General features: G+C 45.3%; 1 protein-coding gene across 1 annotated transcript; it reads right to left on the reverse strand.

Moving 5' to 3' along the window:
• Positions 1 to 5,868: 5,868 nt before the first annotated feature.
• On the reverse strand, positions 5,869 to 26,623 carry ccn1l1 (cellular communication network factor 1, like 1). The gene is made up of 5 exons (XM_043719892.2): positions 26,209 to 26,623; positions 17,242 to 17,455; positions 15,689 to 16,054; positions 12,626 to 12,825; positions 5,869 to 10,226 (listed from the first exon to the last, which is right to left on the reverse strand). Exons 1-5 carry the CDS (start codon positions 26,254 to 26,256, stop codon positions 9,924 to 9,926), a joined length of 1,131 nt encoding a protein of 376 aa, XP_043575827.2. The 5' UTR covers positions 26,257 to 26,623; the 3' UTR covers positions 5,869 to 9,923.

Raw genomic sequence — 26,623 nt, forward strand, 5'->3', positions numbered from 1 at the left:
TATCCCATGCCACTGTTAGGAATATAACTGTGAGTTTTCCTCAATATCTCAAAACACAGGATCATCTGGTCATATATTGCTGTTCCTGGAAGATTAGCTGCTACATTTCTTACTTTACAATAGTAACTGGAATTCAAAGGTACTTCGTTAACTACAAAGCGTTCTAAGACATTACGTTGTCATGTAAAGTTCTGCACCTTGCCAAATTCCCCACCATCAACAGCTTGGTAAACACCATTGACCAGAAACTGAACTGGACTGGCCACAGAAATACAACACGTTAAAGGCAAAATGCTGCAGATGCTGGAAATCTGAAATAAAAGCAGAGAGAATGCTGGAGAAACTCAGCGGGTCTGTCAGCGAGGTGGAGAGAGAATCAGAGTTAACGTTTCGAGGTCAGTACACCTCGCCTTCAGAGTTGAAGCAGCCTGGTTGACCCCATTCCCCCAAAATAAACATTCATGGCCTCCAGCAATGGGCACACCTGCATCACAGTGACTTGCTGAGGTATTTTTTCAGCATCACCTTCCAAACCCATGACCAATGCCATCTAGAAGGACAAGGCAGCAGATCCATGTGAACACCACTCCCTGCAAGTTCCCTTCCAAGCCACTCACCATCCTGACTTAGTAATCTATCAGAGATTTGTCATTATTTTTGGGTCAAAATCCTGGAAATTGCGTGCTGAGGGTAACTTACAATGAGGGGATGGCAGTGGTACAAATAGACAGTCCAACAACAACAACATCTCGTGTTTCTGCAGTGTCTCTGACATAGTCAAACACCTCCAGGTATTTCATAGGGTTGTTACCGAATTAAATCTGATGCCAAACCAGATGATATTAACACAGGCAACTGAAAACCTCATCAAAAACATGAGACACTTCCAGGGATCACCTTGTCATCAGAAAGAAAGAGAGAGAGGGTTAGTGAAGGAATTCCTTGACAACTTAAAGACATGGCTACATCGTGGACAACCACTAGGAGGGATATACTGTAGGCTAGAACTAGGGGAGCACTGCAGTCTCAGAGGGTTGCAGGACTGGAAAAGAAAGATTGAGGGGGATGGGGTCATAGAGTTGATGTGCAAACAAGGACTAAGGTTTTAAAATCAGGGTGTTGCAGACAAGGAACCCCAGGGATTTCAATATTAGTTAGATTGTATCATTAATGTTAACTCTTTTCAACAAGTTTCCTTCCCATGTGTAACTAGAGCTGAGTAGTCATTACTTTGCTAATGAATCATAGAATCCCCACAGTGTAGAAGAAAGCCATTCAGCCCATCCAGTCCACACCAGTCCTCTGAAGAGAATCCCACCCAACCTCCCCAACAACCCTGCACTTCTCTAGATAATATAGACAATTTAACATGGCCAATCCACTTAACCTACACATCTTTGGATTATGGGAGGAAACCGGAGCATCTAGAGGAAACGCACGCAGAAACAGTGAGAATGTGCTAACTCCACACAGACAGTCACCTGAGGGTGGAATTAAACCCAGGTCCCTGGCGCTGTGAGGCAGCAGTGCTAACCACTGAGCCACCATGCTGCCCTCAAATTGATGCTCAAATTCTAAGAAGTAATAAATATAAAATTAAGTGATCTAATTTATTTTATCTCTTGCTTTATAGCAAGTCAGAGTAAAATAAACTGGTGTTAATTTGAGTTTGTGTTGTAAAAATAAGACCTTCATTCACTGATGGAAGTGTCTCAGAATGCAATATCCCTCTGTCCGATGCCTTCAGTTCCTTCCCCTCCTGAGGCTGGGGAATGCTGCAGCCTAGGTTGGGCAAGTGATGAAGTTGGGGACCCAGTCTGTTTTTACCAGAAATTGCAGCCACCTCTCCCCACCCCATCCTGTTTTTACACCTGCTGAGTGTACCCCTGAATGTGTACCCCAAAAGGGCAGCCGTTTCATTGTTGCTTGTGCAGTGTGTGCCTATGGGGAAGTTAGGGTGGGAGATGGTGGCTGGAGGGTCATTGTCGGACAGGGTCACTCAAGGGCTAGGCAGTTTGCTCTTAATTTTATGTTATATATATAATTTCATTGCACTAAGAGGCTATTCAACCTAACAGGATCACATTAGTGCTCCAATCCAACACTTTCCATCTTTTTTCATTTATCAAAATCGACATCTTCTATTTATTTCTCTCTTTTGTACTGATGTAACTTCTATTTTAAATATTTTTAAGCTAATTGTCTCAACTTCTCCATGCGGGTGTGAATTCCACTTTCGAAAGATTCTTTAGGTTTAGGAAGGTTCTTTTGAATTCCTTATTGGATTTATTACTGACTATTTTGTACTGATAATTTTAGACTGGACTCTTTCAGAAATGGAAACTTCAGTACCTATCAATCGATCGTAGAACTCATGATCGTAGAATCCTTACAGTATGGAAACAGGTCATTTAGCCCAACAAGTCCACACCAACCCTCTGAAGAGTAATCCAACCAGACCTATTTCCCTATCCTATTACTCTACATTTCCCCTGACTAATGCACCTAATCTACACACTCCTGAACACTATGGACAATTTAGTGTGGCCAATTCACCTAACCTGCATATGTTTGGATTGTGGGAGGAAACCAGAGCACCCGGACGAAATGCATGACTGGAATCAAACCCAGGTCCCTGGCAGCTGTGCTAACCACTGAGCCATCATGTTGCCCTAACTGTTGCGACATAATATGAACAATCTCTGCCATGTTTGAGGGAAGCACACATTTGAGATCTACTAATCCTGGGCACATTCAGGTTGTCTGTCATTTGCGAAGGGTTTCAGAGGGGAGGGTTTTGAAATGTTATAAAATGAGATCAACAATTCTTTCCATTACAGAGCTAATCCCATTGTGGTTACATTGGCACATGGTTCTGAGTACGCCTCAGTCCCATGGCTCCTCTAGGTCCAATGGAGATTGTTCAACTAGATAATGGTTGATTTTCCTAATTCTCTCCAAACATTATTCTGGCAGACAGAGCAAGCAAGGGTCCGAGTTCATGATGAGGCTTTAACATTGGGAAATCTTTGGAGTTTAATTCAAGTCATTCATGACATAGTGGGCGGCATGGTGGCACAGTGGTTAGCACTGCTGCCTCACAGCGCCAGAGACCTGGGTTCAATTCCTGCCTCAGGCGACTGACTGTGTGGAGTTTGCACATTCTCCTCGTGTCTGCATGGGTTTCCTCCGGGTGCTCTGGTTTCCTCCCACACTCCAAAAATGTGCAGGTTAGGTGAATTGGCCACGCTAAATTGCCTGTAGTGTTAGGTGCAGGGGTAAATGTAGGGGAATGGGTCTGGGTCGGTGCGCTTCGGCGGGTCGGTGTGGACTTGTTGGGCCGAAGGGCCTGTTTCCATACTGTAAGTAATCTAATCTAATCTAACAATGTATTAGCACAGGACTAGAAACTGGGAGAGACTGTACAGGGCTGATCCAAACAGAAGAGTGATGAGGGAAGATCAAGAGAGCTTATGTATTTAATGGAAGGGATAATGAGAAGATTTTGCAAGTTTATTATGGGATGTGAGCATTGCTGATACGGCCAGGATTTGTCGCTCAATCTTAAATACCCTTGAATAGAATAGCCATCCCACTGCTGCCAGCCAGGTATTTCACACAGACCAGGTTAGGACAGCAGACTGCCTTCTCTGAATGGACGTTGGTGAACCAGATTTGGTTTCCTTGCACTACACATTAAAGAAATAGGAACGAAGGAGGTACATTTAATTGATGTCAGTTTTCATTAGCTTCATCTAGAATTAGCAAAGGGGTATTCAGTCTCTTTGTGTGATATGAGGCAGCAGCGCTGCCAATGAATAAAGACCAACACAATGGTCTTTACCTCCTATGGCCAATATCATCTCTGTTGTGACCATGTCCTCCCCTGGTCCTCACCTTCCACCCCACCAACCTCCACATAAATCGCATCATCCGCCGACATTTCCACCAAATGGACCCCACCGCCAGGGATATATTTCCCTCCCCACCCCTATCCGCTTTCTGCAAAGACCGTTCCCTCCGTGACTACTTGGTCAGGTCCACATCCCCCAACAACCCACCCTCCCCTCCTGGCACCTTCCCCTGCCACCGCAGGAATTGCAAAACCTGTGCCCACACCTCCTCCCTCACCCCCATCCAAGGCCCCAAAGGAGCTTTTTACATCCATCAAAGTTTCACCTGCACTTCCATACATGTCACTTATTGTATCCAATGCTTCCGAAGCGGTCTACATTGGAGCGCTTTAGAGAACATCTCCAGGACACCAACATCAATCAATGGCCAAACATTGCAGTTTTGGTCGCCATACTATAGGAAGGATGTGGAGGCACTGGAACGGGTGCAGAGGAGGTTTACCAGGATGTTGCCTGGTATGGAAGGAAAATCGTATGAGGAAAGACTGAGGCACTTGGGGCTGTTTTCACTAGAGAAAAGAAGGTTTAGGGGTGACTTGATTGAGGTGTACAAGATGATTAGGGGGTTAGATAGGGTCGACAGTATGAACCTTTTCCCGCGTATTGAGTCGGGTATTACAAGGGGGCATAGCTTTAAATTAAGGGGGGGTAGATATAGGACTGATGTTAGGGGTAGGTTCTTCACTCAGCGAGTCGTTAGTTCATGGAATGCCCTGCCAGTAACAGTGGTGGACTCTCCATCTTTATGGGCATTTAAGAGGGCATTGGATAGGTATATGGAGGATAGTGGGTTAGTGTAGTTTAGGTGGGCTTGGATCGGCGCAACATCGAGGGCCCAAGGGCCTGTACTGCGCTGTATTCTTCTATGTTCTATGTTCTATGTTCTATTTCAACTCCCCCTCCCACTATGCCAAGGATATGCAGGTCTTGGGCCTCCTCCATCACCACTCCCTCACCACCCGATGCCTGGAGGTAGAATGCCTTACCTTCCACCTCGGTACCCTCCAACCTCATCAATGTAGACTTCACCAGTTTCCTCACTTCCCCTTCCCCACCTTACCCCAGTTCCAACCTTCCAGCTCAGCACCACCTTCATGACCTGTCCCACCTGTCAATCTTCCTTCCCACCTATCCACTCCACCCTCCTCTCTGACCTATCACCTTTACCCCCACCTCCATCCACCTTTTGCACACTCAGCTACCTTCTCCCCAGCCCCACACCCCTCCCATTTATCTCTCTGCCCCCAAGGCCCCCAGCCTCATTCCTGAGGAAGGGGTCCTGCCCGAACCGTCGATTCTCCTGCTCCTCGGATGCTGCCTGATCTGCTGTGCTTTTCCAGCAACACACTCTCAACTCTGATCTCAAGCATCTGCAGACCTCACTGTCTCCATGTCCTCCGCCTACCCAGTGGTGGTTCTCCTCAGCGCGTATGTTTCTTTTCTGTGTCCTGGCAGATCGGTCACTGCACTGTTACATCCATAACCATTAGTCTGCCTGACAGAATCATACACACATCCCAAACCCAACCTCGATAACCATAAATCATCATGTTTGCAATGATCAGCTTAGCCAAGTTTATCAATTGTTGTCCTTTATCAACTGTTATTCTACAGTACCAGATACCCATGTAGACTGGTCACAATCTATTTGCTGATTTTTAGGAGTAAATTGTTTATTGCGCAGTAATGGCAATGTTGGAGTTAAGGCATCACAAACTTGCTCTCTAGACCCCCCCCCCCCCCCCCACCCCCACCCCCGCAGTGGCCAAAGCCTCTACTTATATTGTGTGACTGTTGACATCGCAAGTATGTTTGGACAATATTGATTTAGCATTTTGCTACAGTCACTATTGGCACAAAGATTAACCTACACAATATCTCAAACAAATTACAGTCAGAGTAACTAATTACAGCATGAGAAGAAAGATTGGATAAAGAAACACAAGACACATCCTTTATTATAAAATGTTTAAAATATTTATTAAGAAATTAAGTATTTATGTTTCTATAAAGACATCATTCTAATTACAATATGTGCAAAACATCATTATATACAACACTATTTATCTGCAAACTTATATTGAAGTCAGATATTAACAAAAGAGCAGTACAATGCTGTAGCAGGAACCCATAGAGTCCAAATGTGGCTATGTTTATTGTTAGTAAATCAACAGCAAAAGAGGGTTTGGGATGGAGGGATTGAGTTTCCTCATCCCAGCTGTACCTCTAGAATTCAGGTGTGGACTATGTACTGGGTTCTCACAATTATTAGCTTAGTTACGGACAGAGTAACTATCTCGGGTACTTTGCAGTTATTCCCAAAGCATGTTTGGGAACAGCAGGCTGTGAATTCTGTCTGCTTGCTGTGTGCTGATCAGCACCAGCTCATCCACCTCCAGCCCCTGCTTCAGGAGGATTGATATCAATCTGATCCCAACGTTGTAGATTCTTGGCTTACTCCTTACATCTGACTGCCGCGCACAAATGGTTAGTTGGATTTCGTAATGTCCATTGGAAAGCAAATTGAAGTTGAGGATTTCAATAATAGAATGATGCTTTATTCTTCCTGGTGTTATAGTTCACAGGTATTCCTCTGATGTGAGATTGCTAATATTGTTAAACAAAAAAAAAATGTTGGGTGTGTCCTGTCCTCGAGACCGACTATGGCCCTATGACATCAAAAGTGCAATGTCAACCATTGGATAACTGCTCCATCAGAATTTTGTCACTGTTCTTTTAAATCTAATACATTAGGTAGAGGAAGGAGATCTGTAACTCCACTGTTTGGGGGTGATCTTAGAAATGGGAGGATGCTCTGTGAATCACAGTCCATCAGGAGGTGAAATTGTTATTAAATTGAATGGCATCTCACATCATTAAATAATCTTGATCTCTAAAATCCTGCCACCTGCACACACTGCACCAAAGTTACATTCCACTTGGCAATATTACTCTGCTCTACATATCGCTAAATGTTGTTATAGATTGACACACGGGTGCCAGCTGTCACACACATGTAGTCTAACTGATCGTACAGGTCAGATAAAAACACAGCCACGTCTCCAAATTACAGTAATACTGGCAGACACGAAGAAATATATTAAACACATAAAGAAAAAAAAAGTCTTTAAATATACACTCCGAATATTTACTACACATGACCCTCTACAGGTGTCTCATTTGTGCTTCAGAAATGAAGCATTGTTCAGTTCAGATTACTCCACCAGAGTGAAGTTTGTTTTAAGGGGGAAAACGTAAGGAGCACACTTTAAATAGAGTTACTGTAGGAAGGTTCACCTCAGTGCACAGGCATCATCTGCCTGATTCTAAAATATTCACATCTCTTGCTGCACAGTGCACATTCAAGAGTTAATCTCTACTGCCTCAACAGATGGAGAAGGTTATTATTCTAGAATTCCATGGGCTGACATTGTTTGTAATGGTCTGCTCCTAACAGTCCAAGTTCTCTGACTGGTTCCTTCATTTTCTTGGGTGGATTCTGGTCTCATCCTCTGACCCTGGGCTGTAATTAGGGATTTGTCAGAACTGGGGAAATGATTAATTACCCCTCCAAATCCAAAAACTACACCCGCCCTCAGGTGCTCACGGAACCTGACCTCATGACAAAACACACATAGCAGGCTGTTCCGCAGTTCACCCACAAAACTTATTGCAACACCTTCAGCAAAATACTATCTAGTCTTTTCCACAGTGGAAATGTCAGAATTGGCAATTTAAGGAAAACATTTGCCTAACACTCTCTATGAAGACTGATTCTTCCATCCCTACAAATGCTTTTTATGAACAAGAGACCATTCAACCCATCAAGCCCATTCTTTTATACCAGATGTTGGCTAAGTGATGTAACCTTTGATACCCTTTCTAAACAAAAATCTGTGACCCATAACCTTGGAAGGTCCAGTTGATTCGATGCTCACGGCCTGTTATGTCAGGTCTTTCCAGGATTCTGAAGCCTTTTGGGTTTCCCTCCTGAATGGCCTAGCTGTAACTTTAAGATTGTTTCAGTTTATTCTTGATTCCACCACTGGAAGGGATCATTTTCCTGTCTCCATGCCCCATTGAAACCTTTCTGCAGCTTTCATGTAAGCCATCGGCAATGGAGCGGGTGGGGGAACCAACCATGCCACAGTGGGAAAGTCTCAAAAATTACAAGAAACCACTAAATTCATGCACAAGTGATCACTAGGGGTCCTAGTAGTCCCTCAAATTGTCTGGGAGATAAAGCACCATTTGATGTGAAGGTCAAGGTATGCAGTATGCTGATATCCATCCTATAAATGCACACTCCTCTCACAGTAAGTGCTGGAACACAGGCTTATAGGAAGAAGCTTTGAATCAGTGTAGTCATAACTCCTAACTAGCCCAGCAGCTTAGTTACTGTGTTAACGTAATAGGTTGTGCTCAAATCCAATAACTTCAATGCAGCACAAAATGGAGTAAAATGGATTGTTGGTCTGAACCCATTGGGGGTGTGTGAGTGTGTGTATCTGCATGTATGTGTGTGTACACGTATGGGAGTTTGTGCATGTGAATGTGTAGATATGTGTGCATGCATGTGTATGTGTGTGAGAATGTGCACACGTGTGTATGTGTGAGAGTGTGTGTGTGTGTGTGTATATATATGTACATGTGTGAGATTGTGTGCACGTCTGAGAGAGTGTGTGTGTACGTCCGTATGGTCAAACAAGAAGAACCAAAAGATTCATGGACAAATCTACTGTTTTAAAAGAGATATCTAAGTGTTGGAGCTCAGGCTTTCTCACTCTTTCCTTCATTGTCCCAACTGTGCCAATCGTTGGCAGCAGAACATGTCAATTGGAAACTAGTCAGACCCCAGTTCTCCATCTGATACAGTTTCCATTAGCTCATTCAGAAGTGCCATGGCAGAATGTCTTAATAGCTACCAGAAATTGTCAGTGGCATTGGACACAGTTTCAGAAGAAGTTGTAAAATTCAAAATGCAGGTTGAAAGTAAGGCTTCAGTGAGTCAGCCATCTTAAACTGCCTGAGAGCTGGTCATTGAGAGCCTCCTGAGAGACACTCTAATAAAATCGCTTGAAGGCAGCCATCTTAGATCCTCTTAAAGAAGGATCTTTTCAGCCTCCTTGAAGATAATCACTTTTTCAGATGTTTTTGAGACGTTTTTAAGACAGTACCATAGCAGAAACGGAAACAAGCCACAATTCAGGAACTTATTAGTCTGCATTACATTCAGATACCTCAGTCCTTATCCCATTTTCACCTGTGGAAATAAACTATGTCCAAAAGCCTTAAATAACATTAAAATTTCATTTGCAACTATATATATATATATAAAATATAAAACACATTAACTCTGATTAAATTAGATAAGGAAGAATTGTCAATGTGAATTGTTTCTTGTTACAGTTAATTTGATCTGTTCTAAACCAAGCCGGAAAACTGGCATAGAAGAGATACTAGTCATAAACCAACCTGTTCAACTAAAGGTTAAAGATTAACACTGGCTGGATAGATGGAATTTGTCTGCATTCTTTGTCCCACCTTCTTGAACTTAATTTTCAGAGGTGCAAATTTTGAAGTACATCCTGTGAATTGAGAATCACTTTTCTTGGACCCATTTGAAATTATGTAGTCTTTGGGTTTAAAGGTTAGTTGGTTTTCAAGGAAATGATGTGTTGTCAATAGGACCCTTGCAGAGGAGAGTCCAAGAGCTACAGGAGATGTACTGAGTGTGGACAACTGGAAATCAAGGTCAGAAGGCAGACACAGATAGGCATCACCAGCATTTACATCCAGAAGTTCAAATGTGCCCCAACAGCCAATGCTGTGAATGAACAATCAGTCTGGCCTTTGTGGGTGGTGAAGCAGGCCACTGAACTGGAGCTGGTGTGGTTGCCAGTGTAGACATGAACAGTCAGAAAAGTGAACTACTAGGTACAGCAAATGGCCGCCGGTCTCGACGACGCAGAATCTCTGCTTTTCTCACGAGTCCTGCCTCCGCCGCATTTACTCAGAAAACTTGTGGATGTCATTGTGGAGCATGTAGTGAGGGTAGGAGATCTCATTCTGGTACGGGCAGTTGTAGTGGCACCGGCACTTGTTGGTCCACATCATCCTCTTGGTGAAGGTCTCCCCGTCCTCGCAGCGGAAGCGCACGGGGATGGTGCGGGTTTCTGAAGGGACGCAGCAGCGGCTGTCAGTGCAGGTGCCACACCAACGGGGCTTATACTGCCTCACGCTGGTACATCCGGCGTAGGTCAACCGCACGGGCTCCTTGGCCTTCTTCATTCTCAAACATTTCTTGCCTTTCTGCCAAATGAGGAAAAGGATGTAATGGGAGGCCATCTTGTGATAAATGCAAATCACAACAAAGACACCCCGCCTCCTCACGTCCCACCTCCCCTTCCCCACAGCCCCTTGTAACAATACTGCATAGCATGTTACTTGTGTATATTTGACGGATGCGGAATATGGACATTCATGGGACTAATATTAAATAATTCCATTCAATCTCCAAATGCCAACATCGCACAGGCGCTGGGTGTTAAGGATCACTAAGTTGTTCGCACTTTCACCTCTTGGTCATTGAAACACAGAAAATCAGAGCAAGAGTAGGCCATTCACCATTTTGTACCTGCACCATTCTCTTTTATTTAATTCATTCATTGGACATGGGGGTGACTGATGGGGCCAGCAGTTATTATCCGTCCCTAGGGTGCCCCTTGAGCAGGTGGTGGTGAGCCACTGCAGTCCACATGCTGTGGGTTGCAATTCACTATGATTACAGCTGATCATCCAACTCAGTCCCGTTCCTACATTCTCCCCATGCCCTTTGATCCATTTAGCCCTAACCTAAGAGCTGGATCTAACTCCTTCTTGACAACAGTCAATGTTTTGGCCTTTCTGTGATAGAGCATTCTGCAAGCTCACCTGTGTAAAGAGCTTTCTCCTCATGTCTGACCACCACAGATCCTTAAACTGTGACCCCCGCTTCTGCACTTCCTGGTCATTGGGAACATCCTTCCCGTGTTGATACTGTCCAGTCCTGTTAGAAGTCTGTAGCTTTGAGACTCCCCCCCCCCCCCCACCCCCCGCCCTTCCCCATTCTTCTTTATAAGACTGGAGGTTCAAGTCTCACTCTAGAATGTGTGAACACAAAATCTAGACTTATGTTCAAGGGCAGTACTGAGGGAGATCTGCACTGTGAGAGGTGGTGTTCTATGGAGAAGCTGTTAAACTAACTCAATACCTGTCCCCTCAAGTAGACTTCAAAGATGCCAGGAGCTATCCCTGGTGGCCTGGCCAATCTTGATTTTTCCGTCCACATTAACATCTGGTTATATACTACATTGGTGCTTATGGGATCCTGCTGGAGGGCATAAATTTGCTGCTTATTCCATTGATTCATTGAATGGTTACATTACAGAAGAAGGCCCTACGTCCAATTGGGATCATGTTGTCTATCTGAACAATAAGTCAGGTAATATCAGCCTCTTTCTTGGGTTTCTGCATTTTCAAAAGAATGATTGTTTCTCTTTTGCAACCTTCAGCTGCCCCTACCTTGGGGAAGTCTGCACTATGTTATATACTCCTAGTCTCTCTAGGGACAGGTCTACCCTCAGGCAGTGCATTCCTATCCAAACCAATGTGGGGGACATTTCTTTTCCTGCGGACCTTCCACTAACATAGGAATTAGGTGCGGGAGTAGGCAATTCAGTCCCCTTTGCCATTTAACATAAGGGCTGATCTTATTGTGGTCTCAACTCTACCTTCCTGTCTGTTCTCCATTGCCCTTTATCCTGCTTTTCATCAGAAACATATCTATTTCTGTCTTGAATTTGTCGATCAATTCGGTCTCCACTGCAATCTGGACACTGTGCCTCATTTTCCTCAGACGGCCATTTTCATTAGATTAATCTGTGTCATCCTCAATGATGGGAAAACCTTTTAATCTGCTCTTTTTAATTCACTTGTGGGACATGGGCATTGCTGGCTGGCCCAGAATTTATTGATCGTTCCCTGGTTGCTCGAGAAGATGGTGATGAGCTGCCTTCATGAATCACTGCCTACTCTATCCAAACCCCTCCTGCATTGATGCAGTGACTACATTCAATGGTATGGTGGCTCTGTGATTAGCACTGCTGCTTTACAATGCCAGGGACCCGGGTTCAATTCCAGCCTCGGGCGACTGTCTGTATGGAGTTTGCACATTCTCCCCGTGTCTGCGTGGGTTTCCTCCGGGTGCTCTGGTTTCCTCCCTCAGTCCAGAGATGTGCAGGTTAGATGAATTGCCCATAGTGGTCAGGGGTGTATAGGTTAGATGCATTAGTCAGGAGTAAATATAGGGTAGGGGAATGGGTCCATTGTGGGCAGCACTGTAGCTCAGTTGTTAGCACTGCTGCCTCACAGCGTCAGGGACCTGGGTTCGATTCCAGCCTCGGGCAACTGTCTGTGTGGAGTTTGCACATTCTCCCCGTGTTTGCGTGGGTTTCCTCCCACAATCCAAAGATGTGCAGGTTAGGTGAATTAGCAATGCTAAATTGCCGATAGTGTTAGGTGCATCAGTCTGGGGTAAATATAGGGTAGGGGGAAATGGGTCTGGGTGGGTTACTGTTCGGAGGTCGGCGTGGACTTGTTGGCCGAATGGCCTGTTTCCATACTGTCGGGATTCTAGTTTAATCTACAATGTGACTCCCAGCAAACTGTACCTTGAGGTTGGTGTTGAGTGTCAGGTTGCAGGGCCGGAGTTGACAGAGGCGGGTCTCTTTCATCAGTTTGCACTGGGGGTTGTCGCTGGTCACTCTGGTTGAGATGCCGATGCCACAGGTCTTGGAGCATTGTGACCAAGCTGTGGTCTGGACCAGGCACTTTGACTTGGCATTACCATTATGGGCCTGCATCCTCCAGGCTGTAGAAAGAAACAAGCCTTTGTCAACAACAGACTGACCTTCCCTGAGGTGACAATAATAAAGCAAAATCACCTCACAAGTACTTAGGTACAGTGAAAAGTTTTGTTTTGCGTGCAGATCATACCATACAATATAATAGAACAGAGTGAGGAATACAATGTTATAGCTTTAGAGAAGGCGCACAAAGGGAGAAGTCAACATGAAATTTAAAATGTGAGAGGTCCATTCTAATAATGGCGGGGAAGAAGCTGTTTTTGAACCTGTTGATACATTTATTTAAGCTTTTGTATCTTCTGCCTGACAGAAGAGGTTAGAAGAGGTTATAACCGGGGTGGGAGGGGTCTTTGATGATGATGATGATGATGTTGGCTGCTTCCCCGTGGCAGTGGGAAGTGTCGATGGAGTCAGTGGATGGCTTGTGTGATGGACTGGGTGGTGTTCACAACTCTCTGTAGTTTCTTGTGGTCCTGAGCAGAGCAGTTGCTATACTAAGCCGTGATGCATCCGGGAGATGGGTGCCTGCTAGTCACGGTCAGACCAAATTAATATTCTAGCTCATATCCCAGTCGGGCCATTCCCCCAGTCTGGAGAAATCCTGGGAATAAGCAAAATTTACAATGTTTATCCCAGGTTTCCATGGAACCTCTGCCACAGTTATAGCTAAAATCTCAGGAATTCATGTGGAAATTCATCCCCAGAATGACCTTTTTTATATGTAGCCCCCTTAACAGAATACATCCTTCCAAGATATTTCACTGGAGCGCTATGAAACAGTAATGGAGATAAACTACCTCTTTGACCAAGTTTTTGGTTATTAGAGAGTGAGACAACTGGCAGTGGTTTGACCTGAGGGACACCACACACCAGGCAAGGGGAGAGGTTGAGAAGGTGAGACCCTCATGGTGACCTCAACCGGTGTGGGAATTGAACCCACGCTGTCACAAACCAGCCCTCCAGAGGGACAGCTACATCAGAGTCAAGCCTGTTCATAACATTCACACTTATTTCCATCAGATAGAGGATAGAGGAGGTTCATTGATTGATCCCTGGGACAAAAGAGGCTATAGGACAGCCCGGTGGCTCAGTGGTTAGTACTGCTGCCTCACAGCACCAGGGACCCGGCTTAGATACCACCCTCAGGTGACTGAATGTGTGGTGTTTGCACATTCTCCCTGTGTCTGTGTGGGTTTTCGCCAGGTACTCTGTTTTCCTCCCACAATCCAAAGATGTGCAGGTTAGGTGGATTGGCCAATGGGAAAAACAGGGTGACAGGGAGAAGGGTGGGTCTGGACAAGATGCTCTTTGGAGGATCAATGTTAACTTGATAGGCCGAATGACCTGCTTCCAAATTGTAGTAATTCTATGGTTACCTTGTGAGAAAAGGTGGAGTGGCTTGCCCTTTACTCATTATCCCAACACACACAAAAGAAGTAGCATCAAGACACTGTTCAAAAGGGCCACAACACACTGCAGTACACCAGAACTGCAAAAAGAGGAAGAAGAACACCTATACAAGGTATTCGCCAAAAACAGATACCCCCGCAATTTCATCAACAGATGCCTAAGGGAAAGACAACGGAACGAGGACATGCCACAACCCAAAGGACTAGCCACACTCCCATACATCAAGAGCATTTCCGAACTACAGCCAGACTACTGCGACCACTAGGACTCATAACAGCACACAAACCAACAGCCACTCTCAGACAACAACTCACCAGGACGAAGGACCCGATACCCAACATGAGCAAAACCAATGTAGTGTACAAAATCCCATGCAAGGACTACACAAAACACTACATAGGACAAACAGGAAGACAGCTAACGGTCCGCATCCATGAACACCAACTAGCCACGAAACGACACGACCAGCTATCCTTAGTAGCCACACACTCAGATGACAAGCAACATGAGTTCGACTGGGACAACACTACTTTTATAGGACAAGCCAAACAGAACAGCCAGGGAATTCCTAGAGCCATGGCATTCATCCACAGATTCAATGAATAAACACATCGACCTGGACCCAATATACCGGCCACTGCAGTGGACAGCTGGAACTGACAACCGGAAGTGGCAGATACAAATCACTATAAGTGCCGGAGGAAAAATCACAGAAGCGCTTCACAGGAGGCTCCCTGAGGATGTCACCTAGACAGGGGACAAAACGTCTGCAACACAAATTCCCAGCTCGGCAAACAGACCCACAACAACGAGCACCCGAGCTACAAATCTTCTCACAAACTTTGAACTCATTAATGTTTAGAAGAATGAGTGGTGTACTTATTGAAACATATAAAGATTCTGAGGGGATTTGACAGGGTAGATGCTGAGGCAATATCTCCTTTTGTGTGGAAGTTTAAAATGAAGGGGAAGAATTTCAAAAAAGGTGAGGAGGAATTTCCTCTTTCAATTAATCCTTGGAATTCTCTGTCCCAGGGAGCAGTGGAGACTGGGTGGAATAGGGAGGATTAGATAGATTTTTGATCCAAAAGGCAGTCAAGGGTTTTATGAGGCAAGCAGAAAAGCAAACTTTCAGGCCACAACCAGACCAGATCTCACTGAATAGCAGAGCAATGGCCCAGTTCTAGTCTAATTTCTTAGCTCTTTTGTGATCATGTGGTCAGTAGAGGCCATTCTAATTGGTCATCTTCCCTCCCCTAGTAGGGCCCAGTGTAGCATCTGCACTTCCTCCCAGCATGGGGCAAGGGCCCGAAGCCTGATCCCAGGGACTTTCAGCTACAAATAGCCCAGGTCCACACTGGTCAGTAAAAGCAGTAATCAGGAAGTGGCCAGTTTGTCTGTTAAGAGAGAATATCGGAAGGAATGAATTAACTTGTGAATAAATGATCGAACTCGTACCTGGTTCAATTTTCAGGCCACCTCTGACCAAGTCAGTGAGCTCGTTGCTCGAGAGCGGTTCTGCGTCCGGTTGGTCTTCGACCTCTTCGCAGCTCATAGAGTCCTCTCCTTCCTCATTGCTATCACCAGAGTCTTCACCGATATGGTTGGTGTCGCAGGCCCATTCCTCACAGCACTGTCCCGGTATCTTGACCAGCCGAGGCTTGGCGCAATCCATGGGTGGCAGAGAGAGCTCCTGGGGACAGAGGGGCGAACAGCCCACCACTCCATCTATACAGGTACACTGGTGCTTGCAGTTGGGCTGAAAGTTCTCTCCGTTCTGGTAAATGTTCCCACCAAAGTCACAAGGCCTTCCTTCAGATTTGGCTTTGCCATCGAAAAGAGAGAGAGGAAAAAGAAATGAGCAATGTGGAGTCCTCAAGAAGCAACAGAAATGTCTAAATGTACAGGTCTTCAGGAAAAGCCACCAATTTGTTATGGTCTGAATGCACTGCCTGAGAGTGTGGTCTACACCAACAGAACAGAAACTTTGAAAAAGCAGTTGGATCTGTACTTGAAAAGAAAAGATTTACAGGGCTGCGATACAGCAGCTAAGTAAGACTAATTGATATCTTTTTAAAAGAGTTGGTACAGGCATGATGGGCTAAAAGGCCTTTTTCTACACTATATAGTTTGATGCAGGGTGTTGGTTAGCTCAGTTGGCTGGTCAGTTGGTTTGTGATGTCAACAGTGTGGATTCAATTCCTGCATCGGCCTAGGTTCCCATGAAAGCCTTCTCTTCTCAACCTCTCCCCTCACCTGAGGTGTGGCGATCATCAGGTTTAACTATCACCAGTTGTCTCTCTCCCTAATGAGAGAGCAGCCCTATGGTTTTATTGGGATTATGGTGTTCTTTTCCTTTCCTTTGATAGTTCTATGTCCCAGGATTCAAATTCCTCATTTATTTCCCTTTTACATGTTCAGGTTCTTTCTCAATACCCTCCTCCGTACCCCTGCATAATGCTCGGAATGTATAAACAACAGAGTAGTGAGTAATTCTGGGCTATGTGAAGAACGAGGAGCTGGAGGATTACTATTGGACCACATTGGCAAAGAATCAGAATGGGCATGATGGGGTGAATGGTCTCTATCTGTGCTGACCATTACAGAGGTGTAATGATCTCCCCAATGTTGTGCACTGTCAGTGTTGCTATGCAAATAAATCCCAAAAAGTTCTGAGGATTACTGACAATTAAAAATAACCATAAGGCTTATGACAAACTATTAATAACTTGGGGGAGACATGGTGGGAGGGTCTAGTTACTTCTGGTGATGGGGAGTTTTTCTACTAATTACTAATAAGTATAAAGGTTATCTATTCTAGGTTTCCAATAATTACAAGAGTTATTATGGATGATTAAAATCCATGAGGGTTCCTAATGTGAACAAGGTTATTCATGGTCAAAGATTCACCTTTGGATGACTGGGACCACTCATGGCCTCCATTGCCCATGAACAAGAAGATGGCTTTTCCCGCTCAGCCTCCCACCTCTTTGCTGCAATATTCAGCTTACCTCGGCAGATCCCCCGCTTGGCGGTGTCACCGGAGCCAAAGTTACACTCCAGCCCTTTGATGTGGTCGCAGGGCTCCATGGTGCTGCAGTCCTGGTTAAACTGCCGGGCACACACTCTGCAACAGTTACAGCCATCCATCACCAAGCTGTTGCCCGGGTCGCAACGTGGAGGGACATCAGGACAGTGGCATTGTGGCTCACAGCCAATCTCCACCTGGAAAGGGGTAAGATAAATACCAGTCAGTGGGCACCCGGTACGGAGGAGGGAGGGCAGGTCTGAAGACCTCCTCGTTGGTCTACTCCTGGGCCTGGCCAAACTGGCCATAAACAGGTCCAGGCAGCGTGCCGTAGAGGGGATCGTTAGGGCCGACTGCCTGCCCCTCTTCCGCGGTTACGTTAGAGCCCGGGTGTTCCTGGAGAAGGAGCACGCGGTGTCCACCAACACCCTGGAGTTGTTCAGGGAGAGGTGGGCACCGCAGGGAGTGGAGTGCATTATTTCCCCTCCAACTCTATTTTGATTTAACCCCTGTCCTCCCCTTCACTGTTTGATCACACAGCACTGCCCTTTGATGTCAAGGGCACTGCTTGTCACTGGCCACTCGGGTGTTTCCTTTCTTCTTGGTGGTGGAAACTGAATAAAGATTCGTGTACCTTGTGTCTCACTGTGTCTCACACCTGCACACACACACAACATGGGTGCTGGGGAAAGTATAAGCACTACCGCAGTTAGGCAGTAGTGTGGGGGTTTAAAAAGAAAAATAAACAGGAGTGTCAGAGGTTCTGTTAACTCAGAGCTGGAAAAAGAAAAGAAAAAAAAAGAAAAGAAAAAATAAACACCAGTCAGCCCCCTGATACCACCCATCTCCCTCGACTGGCCACCTTGGTGATCATAGCCAAGTAGATCATGAGTTTAGCAGACTGCGTGCTATTCCAATCAGCAGCAGGCTTTCAGCAGGTCAGAAATGTGGAGATGACATTTGGACATTATTGAAGATCTCAGTTGGACTGGGTCCAACTGCAAACCACCCACTGTCTTATTCATTTCAACAAACGCTAGCCCAATCAGCCACACCCACATCTCATCAGTGAATTTTAAAAAAAAAAATCATTATTGGAGAGATTGAGTTACAGATTAGAATCTAATCAAGAGGTTTAGGTGTTTTATATATAGAATAAACAGGGATAATTACAGGCTGGTATCTATTTGAGGAGTTGGGAGAATCTATATCTAGAATGTCAGATACCCAGGAATGAGTTCCAGGCTGGAATCTAATCAAAGCTTTAGATGTGTTCCTAATAGGGCAAGGGCAGGGACAATATGTCCATTACAATATTAGACACCCCTCATTATTTACAGATTAATATTGAAAATAGAAAATTGTGTGTAATAAAACTAAATAATTTACCAAAATACAAAAGTATGCACAATATACTAAGCAACATGTGATTAAAACAGTGCATGCAATTTTTGAGAAGATTTGTAGCTCAGGTTGAGGTTCAGGTTGTAAGTTTGCTCACTGAGCTGGACAATAGAGTAATGTGGGAGATGGGACAGAGTAATTTATCATGCCTACACCTTGAAACAGGGAATTGCGAAACCATCAGTGAAAGTGGATGGTGTGGTATTGCAGTTTAGGGGAGTTTGGTGGTGCATTGCAGAATGAGAGAGTTATCCTCAGCACCTGACACTGTGCAGCAGTGATGTTCTGACATATCAGAATGTGCATGTGAGTGTATATGTGTTTGTACAGAATATACCGGAATGTTTTCAAATATCATCCCTGTCTCCGAAGGAAGCATTCTTTGGACATATTTTGTTGAATGCAGTTTGTGTAAATGATGACACCATTGAAAGTCTTTGAGTGAACCATTGTGAAATAATCTTTTTTTTAAACTGACTGAGGAAGCAAAAGTGGGAAAATAAAGATATTTACCACCCTTGCAATCTCATGTCCTTTACAGAGTCACTGGACAGTGGGGAGTCTCTACAGTGGTCCCAATACCAAGTCGAATTAATTGCTTAGGAGAAAGTGAGGTCTGCAGATGCTGGAGATCAGAGCTGAAAATGTGTTGCTGGTCAGGTTCTCCAGTTTCCTCATCTCCACCTTGTCTCAGTCCCAACCCTCGAACTCAGCACCACCTTCCTAACCTGCAATCTTCTTCCTGACCTCTCCGCCCCCACCCCCACCCTGGCCTATCACCCTCACCTTAACCTCCTTCCACCTATCGCATTTCCAATGCCCCTCCCCCAAGTCCCTCCTCCCTACCTTTTATCTTAACCTGCTGGGCACACTCTCCTCATTCCTGAAGAAGGGCTCATGCCCGAAACGTCGATTCTCCTGCTCCTTGGATGCTGCCTGACCTGCTGTGCTTTTCCAGCAACACATTTTCAGCGAATTAATTGCTTACCCTATCTCTGTCAACCAGGTAGACTGACAGATGAGGGGGATGTGGGAGGGAGGGGAGTATCTGACAGAGCAATGCTTTAAAAGAAACTCCGCAACATCTCAGTGGGTGCCCACAAGGATTCAGTGTGGCCACTTGTTACAGAGCTAGTATTTCTGGGACACTTCATTCTTATGTCGCTTCTCCATCGAGACAGTATAGCGTGCAACTTAATATCCCATCCAGTGGCACAGTGGGAGCGCGTCTAACTCTGAGCACAGAGTCTTGTGTTCAAATCCCATCTGCTCCAGAAATGTGTAAGAATATTTCTGAACAGGTTGATTAAAAATATCCCATCCTGCAGTAAGATCCCAGAAACAGTAATGAGAAATGTGAGTCACTGGTGGTTTAGTGATTGTGGTCATGGGATAAATATTAGTGAGAGACCAGAACACCCCTGTTGTTCTTTGAAGTAACACTGTATGATGTCTGCTCAAAACAATTATCTAAATATTGCCTCTGTTACGGAGTTTGGTCTTGCTATAGGGTGTACCTCTACACCAGGAAATAATATTGCGCAGGGATAGTGGGGGTAACTCTGTCAAATCCTGTCCTTTCCCCCATCCCACCTCCCCTCCCCCCTACCCCCAACATCAAACCCCGATCTCTGAATGGTCTTGACACTGTTTGCGCAGGACAGTCCTTTCAGAGAAGTGGCTCAGCACAGCCCTGAAACAGATTGTTCACTCATGCCAATGTCAATGATCACCAGGCACTTCATTACAACCACTCACAATTACAAGAGGTTTTCTGCTGTGGAGTTGCCCGCAGGTTTTTAACCCCGACAGATCCAGGCAAATGATGCTTTTCAAGCGCTGACTGCATTTTTGCAACATCAGCTCACGGACTGTGAGACTGAATTAGGCATCAATTTTTCATTATGCAAGGATTATACCGAAATGCCAGTTGACAGGGTGGTGCTAAAAAGATGTTTCTGATCATGTGAGAGTCAAGATTAAAGATAGCTGGTTAAAAATAAGGGATTTCCCCATTAGGGTGGAGATGTGGAGAATTCTTTTTTCTCTCAATGAGTCTGTGGAATTCTCTTCCTCAGACAGCAGTGGAGCCGAGAGTCTTTGAATATTTCTAAGGCTCAGTTGGATAGATTTTTGATTGACAAGGAAATAAAGGCTTATAGCAAGCACACAATCTGAGGTTGAGGCTGCAATCAGATCAGCCCTGATCTTACTAAATGATGCAGCTCGCTCAAGGGATCACATGGCCTAAGCTTACCCTTCGTTCCTATGTGTGGATCACTGGAGTGACTCGTCACCCACAAGGATAAAGTCCAATAATACAATTTCAAATTCTTTAAGAAATATTTTCATCATGTTTGGACCGTCATCATCGTCATTCTTTTGTCAATTTCTCTTTAGGTTTATTGCTATTCGTTAAATTTCAATCTAACCTGTGTTCATTTTTTGTAAAAAATCTAACCACATTCTGAATTGAAGAAGTGTACAAGGGACAGATCCAATAGACAAACTGCTTGTTGGGAGAGTTAACTGCAACAGGAAACCTTGCTGCTGTCAGCTGATTACTGACCTTTCACCTCTCCAACTGCTACTTCACCTCGACCCGGGACAATGTGGCAAATATCACCTCCTCTCTGATAGGTGCCAAGATCTCCCACCTTATGTTTCTTGCAGCATTGCGGACTGATGTATACATAGCCTACCCTCTTTTCCAACTAGATTACCAGTCCGGGTAGATAAATTTAGGAAAGCCCATCTTTAAGAGCTATCCCAAATCTCCTTGTGAAACTGGGACTGAAAGTATTTACGGTGAACATAGGTCATTTGTGACATTAACACTAGCCTGCAAGAATACCATATCATGATTTACCATCGCCACCAATACATACTGCTCCTTACCATGGTCAGTCAGGATGAACTGGTGAAAAATACAGACAACCTCGTGTATCAATCATACTTTGGCAGAGTGCAGTCTCACCTCCAATTCTGAAATAGTTTCAATTCTCAACCCAGGCACAAAAGCCCACAATGCTGTCTGACACATTAATAAAGTACTGAGGGAATGCTTCACTGTCATATGTTCGGCCTTTTGAATTAGAGGTAAAACAGAAAGTTCCTGTCTGCTCTTTCAGGATAGAGTTCGTCCCAAACCTCTAACCCTAAATGTGGTTTATTTGGTCTCTCTTCGTCTGAGGTAGTCCCTCAGGATTGACGAGAGCTTCCTTCCACTCTAGACTCATGGGCCTTGAGGTAAAGGAATAGTCCAATGCTGGATCCACACCCTTTCCCCTACGTGGGGTAAGTGGTGCTTGTTGAAGTGGGTGCTTGGGTATTTCTGCAGTTCACACTGGGTCTGGGTCTGTCAGAGACTCTCAAAATGACTGGCATCTTGGCAGATGTTTCTTCCTCAGGTTTGGATAGACTCAGGGCTAGAGATCACCATGGGGATATTGCATTTCCTTTCAGGAAAGGTTTTGAGGATATCCTTGAAGCTTTTCTTCTAGTTTCCTGGTAACTACTTTCCGTGATGAAGCTCAGAGTGAGAGAGCTGGTGTCGGGAGGCCAGTGCCAGGCATGTGATGGCGTGTCCTGTCCAACAGCTGATTGATTGTAACCAGGGCCTTGACACTGGGGGTATGGGCCTGACAATGACACTGATATCAGAGCATCTATCCTCTCAGTGCATCTGCAAGCATTTAGTAGAGAGGTACCACTGGTGATATTTCTCAGGAAGGTTCGAAGGGTCTACTGTATGTTGTTCATGTCTTTGACACAGAACACCATTAACACTGTCAATTCTCTCATTACTGTCTGCATGATCCTTTTGTGTTCCCTACTAAAAATGACTGCACTTTGAAAGTACAGGCTGTGAGACAGCCTGGGGTTATGCAAGAACGCTCTATTTCTTCACCCAAACTCATACTAATTCCTCAACGATTCCTGCTCCTGTTTGTAACATGGACTTGCAGCTTCTGATCAAACTAGGATGTTTTGTGTTCTTGATTACAAAGCAGTCAGACTGAAACTGTGGAACCTGAGATGTTTTTGAGATGGTGGAGATACTGAACTGGTCACTACAGCCTGCAGCCAATAGTGGAACTGACCCGTTTAAGACTGCAAAATGTTGCAGACTGTATTTTTCACTGTAACTTTGACAGTAAGAGTGCAGTGATGTGAGGGGGGACTGTTAGTCTTGAGTTGCCAGCTGCAAATCTCCAAGGTGCCCGGGCAAAGGATGCCAGGATCTTCTTGAAACACAACAACCTGAGGTTGGCAAAGTGACTCAGTGGTTACATTGCTGCCTCACAATACCAGGGACCCTGGTTTGATTCCACTCTCGGGTGACTGTTTGCATGGAGTTTGCACACTCTCCCTATCTCTGCACGGTGGTTTCCTCACACAGTCCAGAAATGTGCAGCATTAGGTGGATTGGCCATGCTAGATTGCCCCATAGTGTCCAGGGGTATGCAGGCTAGATGGATTAACCATGGTAAATACAGAGTTGCACAGATAGGTGATGGGTCTGGGTGGGACGCTCTCTGTAGAGTCAGTGTGGACTCGATGGGCCGAATGGCCTGATTCCACACTAGGAGTTCTATGAAAGCTATGGGCACACTCAAAGGTCAGCAATGCTCCTCTTTTCTTGAAAAGAAACAGGAAAGCATTCACCCCTAGGAGTCAGTGGGTTAATGACATTAGTTTGCTGATGTGGTTCCCAAGGCTGGCATCCCTCTGTCTATTGCACTGCCCACTTTGTGCCACTTTGAGCCAGGTGTGAAGACTGACATGGAAGCAACCACCCTCTGCCTCAGTTTGTGATTATTAAGGCCCAGTGGAAGTCCCACGATAAACTGTGCCATTCAGTCAGTGTGTGCTCAGTGACTTAGAGCGCGGAAGCTCAGCTCCTGCCCAGGACCAGTTACTTTGCCTCACTTTACCCCTAGGAGTGTGGAGTAAAGGGGGCACAATTCTCTTGCTATCCTCATTCCTGTCTTCAGTGCCCAGGCAGTAATCTTTCCTCCCTGACCTCTCTCTTCCCCTTTATATCATTCACCAAAACCAAAAACATTGACCAATTTTTCGATCAGCTGTCTCTCATATCTCACCATGTGGCACCAGTCCAATTTAATTCATTGATATGTCGGTGAGACACCTTCGCTGCTTTCACACCATTAACTGCGGCATAAATGCAGTTAGTGGAGTTCTTTAATCTTTCAGGGGATGTGGGGCATCATTTTCTTTTGCCTATCTCCATTTGCCCTTGAACTGAATGCTGGGCAACTTCAGAGGGTAGCTAAGAGTCACCCAGAGTCCGTGGGTATGGACTCAGACTAGGCAAGAACTCAATAGGATCTTCCGACAACAGTAGATAGTTGTCATGGTTACCATCACTGAGACTAGCTTTAAATTCCAGATTTGTTAATTCCACCAGCTGCTGCAGTCGGATTTGAACCTGTGTCCTCCATAGAATAGCCAGAGCCTCTGGCTTCCTAGCCTAATGGCATTAGCACTATGACACTGCCTATTCCTACACTGGATGGCTGATTCTATATGGGGAGGAGGCTTTGTGGCTCATACTGCCTCCTATAGTGGCCAAGGGTTGGGGACAGTGGGTGACATACACCCACAAGGCAGGAGGATCTATGGATAGAGATCCTAAGTTCAGAGCTAATGTCCCGAGAGCTGGGGACTGAGCTCCGAGTCTCCTGTCTTGCAGAGGGAACACTGAACTGAAGGTTTGTCCCCTCCCAGGTTTTTCAGATGTTGTGATTCCCTCCTCCCCCCAGAAAGGGGATATTGGTTGATGTGAGGAGAGCTAGGGTGGGGGAAGTGTGCCTGACTGGCCAAGCTAACTAAAGGTAAGCTTGTTGGAGCCTGCATTTTGGCAGGCTTTGTGAAAGCCAGCTGTCGCTGAATGAATGGCTCTCCCGGTGAGTTCCAGGGAGTTGTGTGTAAAATCCAGGCTGACAGTTGGCACATACTGAGGAAGATCTCTCTAGTGACTGGGCCAATCCTGCAGTCCACATCACCAATGCAGATAATCTGATCGTTATTACATTGCTGTTTGTATTGAGCTAACTCATGAATTTCCCACATTACGGACACTCCATGAACCACGTCATTGACTGTGGAAGCACCACTGGATTCCCTGAGGTTGTCAAAAGGTACTATAGAAATGCAAGTACCCTCCTTACTAATGGGGTTCTGCAGCAAGGTGGCAGGGAGTCTGGTGCGTTAGTGGAGCCCACCTCCCTCCATCCTCATTCCCATCTGTCCTGTCCTCAGGGTTATCCCCGTGCCTTGGGCTCAGCCAATCAGCCAATTCCTGAAGAAGGGCTTATGCCCAAAACATCGATTCTCCTGTTCCTTGGATGCTGCCTGACCTGCTGCGCTTTTCCAGCAACACATTTTCAGCTCAGCTAATCAGCACAATGTCCCCCACCACAACGTCCCCCAGTGGCTGACTCCTTCAGAAGGCAGGAATCAGAGCAGCAGGGCAGTGGGCAGGTTGGGGGGGGGGCAAATATCTCTGGGGGAAAGAGGAGCGATGAAGTATGGAAATGCTACTGATTTTCCAAGATCACAAGGAGATGAGATGAATCCCCAGTGATAAGTACAAAAGTTGTACATGCACAGTATCCCAGTGACTTATGGCCATCCTTGTTATGAAAAGACAGACTTCTACAGTGCTGTTCACAACCTGAGACAGATCAACCAACCCAGGAATTCAAAGTGTAGATGTAGCAAGTGGGACAGCAAGCTCCCACACATGGCCATCGCATAACTACCAGATAAAGTGCTTCCCCTGAGGGTGGTTCAATGATAGGAGAAAGTGATCGGATGCTGGAGATCGGAGTTGAAAGTGTGGTGCTGGAAAAGCACAGCCTGTCAGGCAGCATCCGAGGAACAGAAGAGTCAACGTTTCGGGTATAAGCCCTTCACATTCCTGATGAAGAGCTTATACTCAAATCATCAATTCTCCTATTCCTCGGATGCTGCCTGACCAGTGGTTCAATGATTAAACACTGACCAGGAACACGAGGGGAAGTTGGCAGTGAGATAGTGCAGTGAGATCTTTAACATCCACCTGACAGTTTCACGTCTGATCAGATACACAGCATCTCCTCTGGGGCAACTGTAGTATCAGTGCAGGAATGTCTGTGGAGTGGGTCTTGCCACCCGTTAGAGTAGTGCCCACTGTGACAAAGGTGAAAAGCCTGCAAATCACTAACATCCCCCTTCCCAGTTTAAAACCGTCGAAAGTCTGAAAATGTACTTTAAGCAAGTTCTTTGTGACCATCTCAAGATGACCAGGGTTGGCAAAGGAAAACTTGGAGGCAAATATTTTAACACAACTGTAACCAAACTAAAACTGCAAAGAAGGTTTAAGCCAGTTGGCAGATTCATGAGCCGCATGTAGATCACAGGATCTGCTCCCTCAGTGATAATCAGGAACATTTAAAGCATCCACACACAGAAAAATAATTACATTCGAATACACATCAGTTGTAGCAAAGAATGAAAGAAAACACTTAATAACACTTACCCCAGCCACAGTGCAGAATAAAATGGTCAGACACACAAGTATTTCCATCTTCTTTAACAAAATAAAACAGTCAACAACAAAAACTCCCTTTCCTGCTTTCTATTTACTTTAAAACTTTTTAAACATAAACAAACTCTAAATGTACAATATAAAAACGGTCGTCTAAGACGTGTCACCGAGCGGTCTGTTTAATTTCAGGTCAATTTCAGCGGCGTCAGATTCCACTTCGTTGCTGGAGGAAAGTTTGGAGAGGTGGGGGGGAAGAAAATGTTTTTATTTCTCACCCCTGTCGGTTCGGATCTACTACAGTGCGCACCAGTCGAGATCTGCACAGGGACAGTGCAATATATCTGTCTGTCAAAGTGCAGTTTTCTCGCTGATGCACTTGTCTCTCTCAGTTAGTGACAAGCTGCTA

Source organism: Chiloscyllium plagiosum, unplaced genomic scaffold (genome assembly GCF_037043375.1).
Source record: "Chiloscyllium plagiosum isolate Xiang-an unplaced genomic scaffold, Cpla_swu_hap1 HiC_scaffold_21, whole genome shotgun sequence".
NCBI classification, from domain to species: domain Eukaryota; kingdom Metazoa; phylum Chordata; class Chondrichthyes; order Orectolobiformes; family Hemiscylliidae; genus Chiloscyllium; species Chiloscyllium plagiosum.

Excerpts from the sequence above, each read along its gene's own strand:
- ccn1l1 (XM_043719892.2), bottom strand. The coding sequence starts at position 26,256 with ATGGAAATACTTGTGTGTCTGACCATTTTATTCTGCACTGTGGCTGGG. Across the intron at positions 16,055-17,241 it reads CAAGCGGGGGATCTGCCGAG|CCAAATCTGAAGGAAGGCCT; the intron begins GTAAGCTGAATA and ends TCGATGGCAAAG. Across the intron at positions 12,826-15,688 it reads TGGCCTGAAAATTGAACCAG|CCTGGAGGATGCAGGCCCAT; the intron begins GTACGAGTTCGA and ends TTCTTTCTACAG.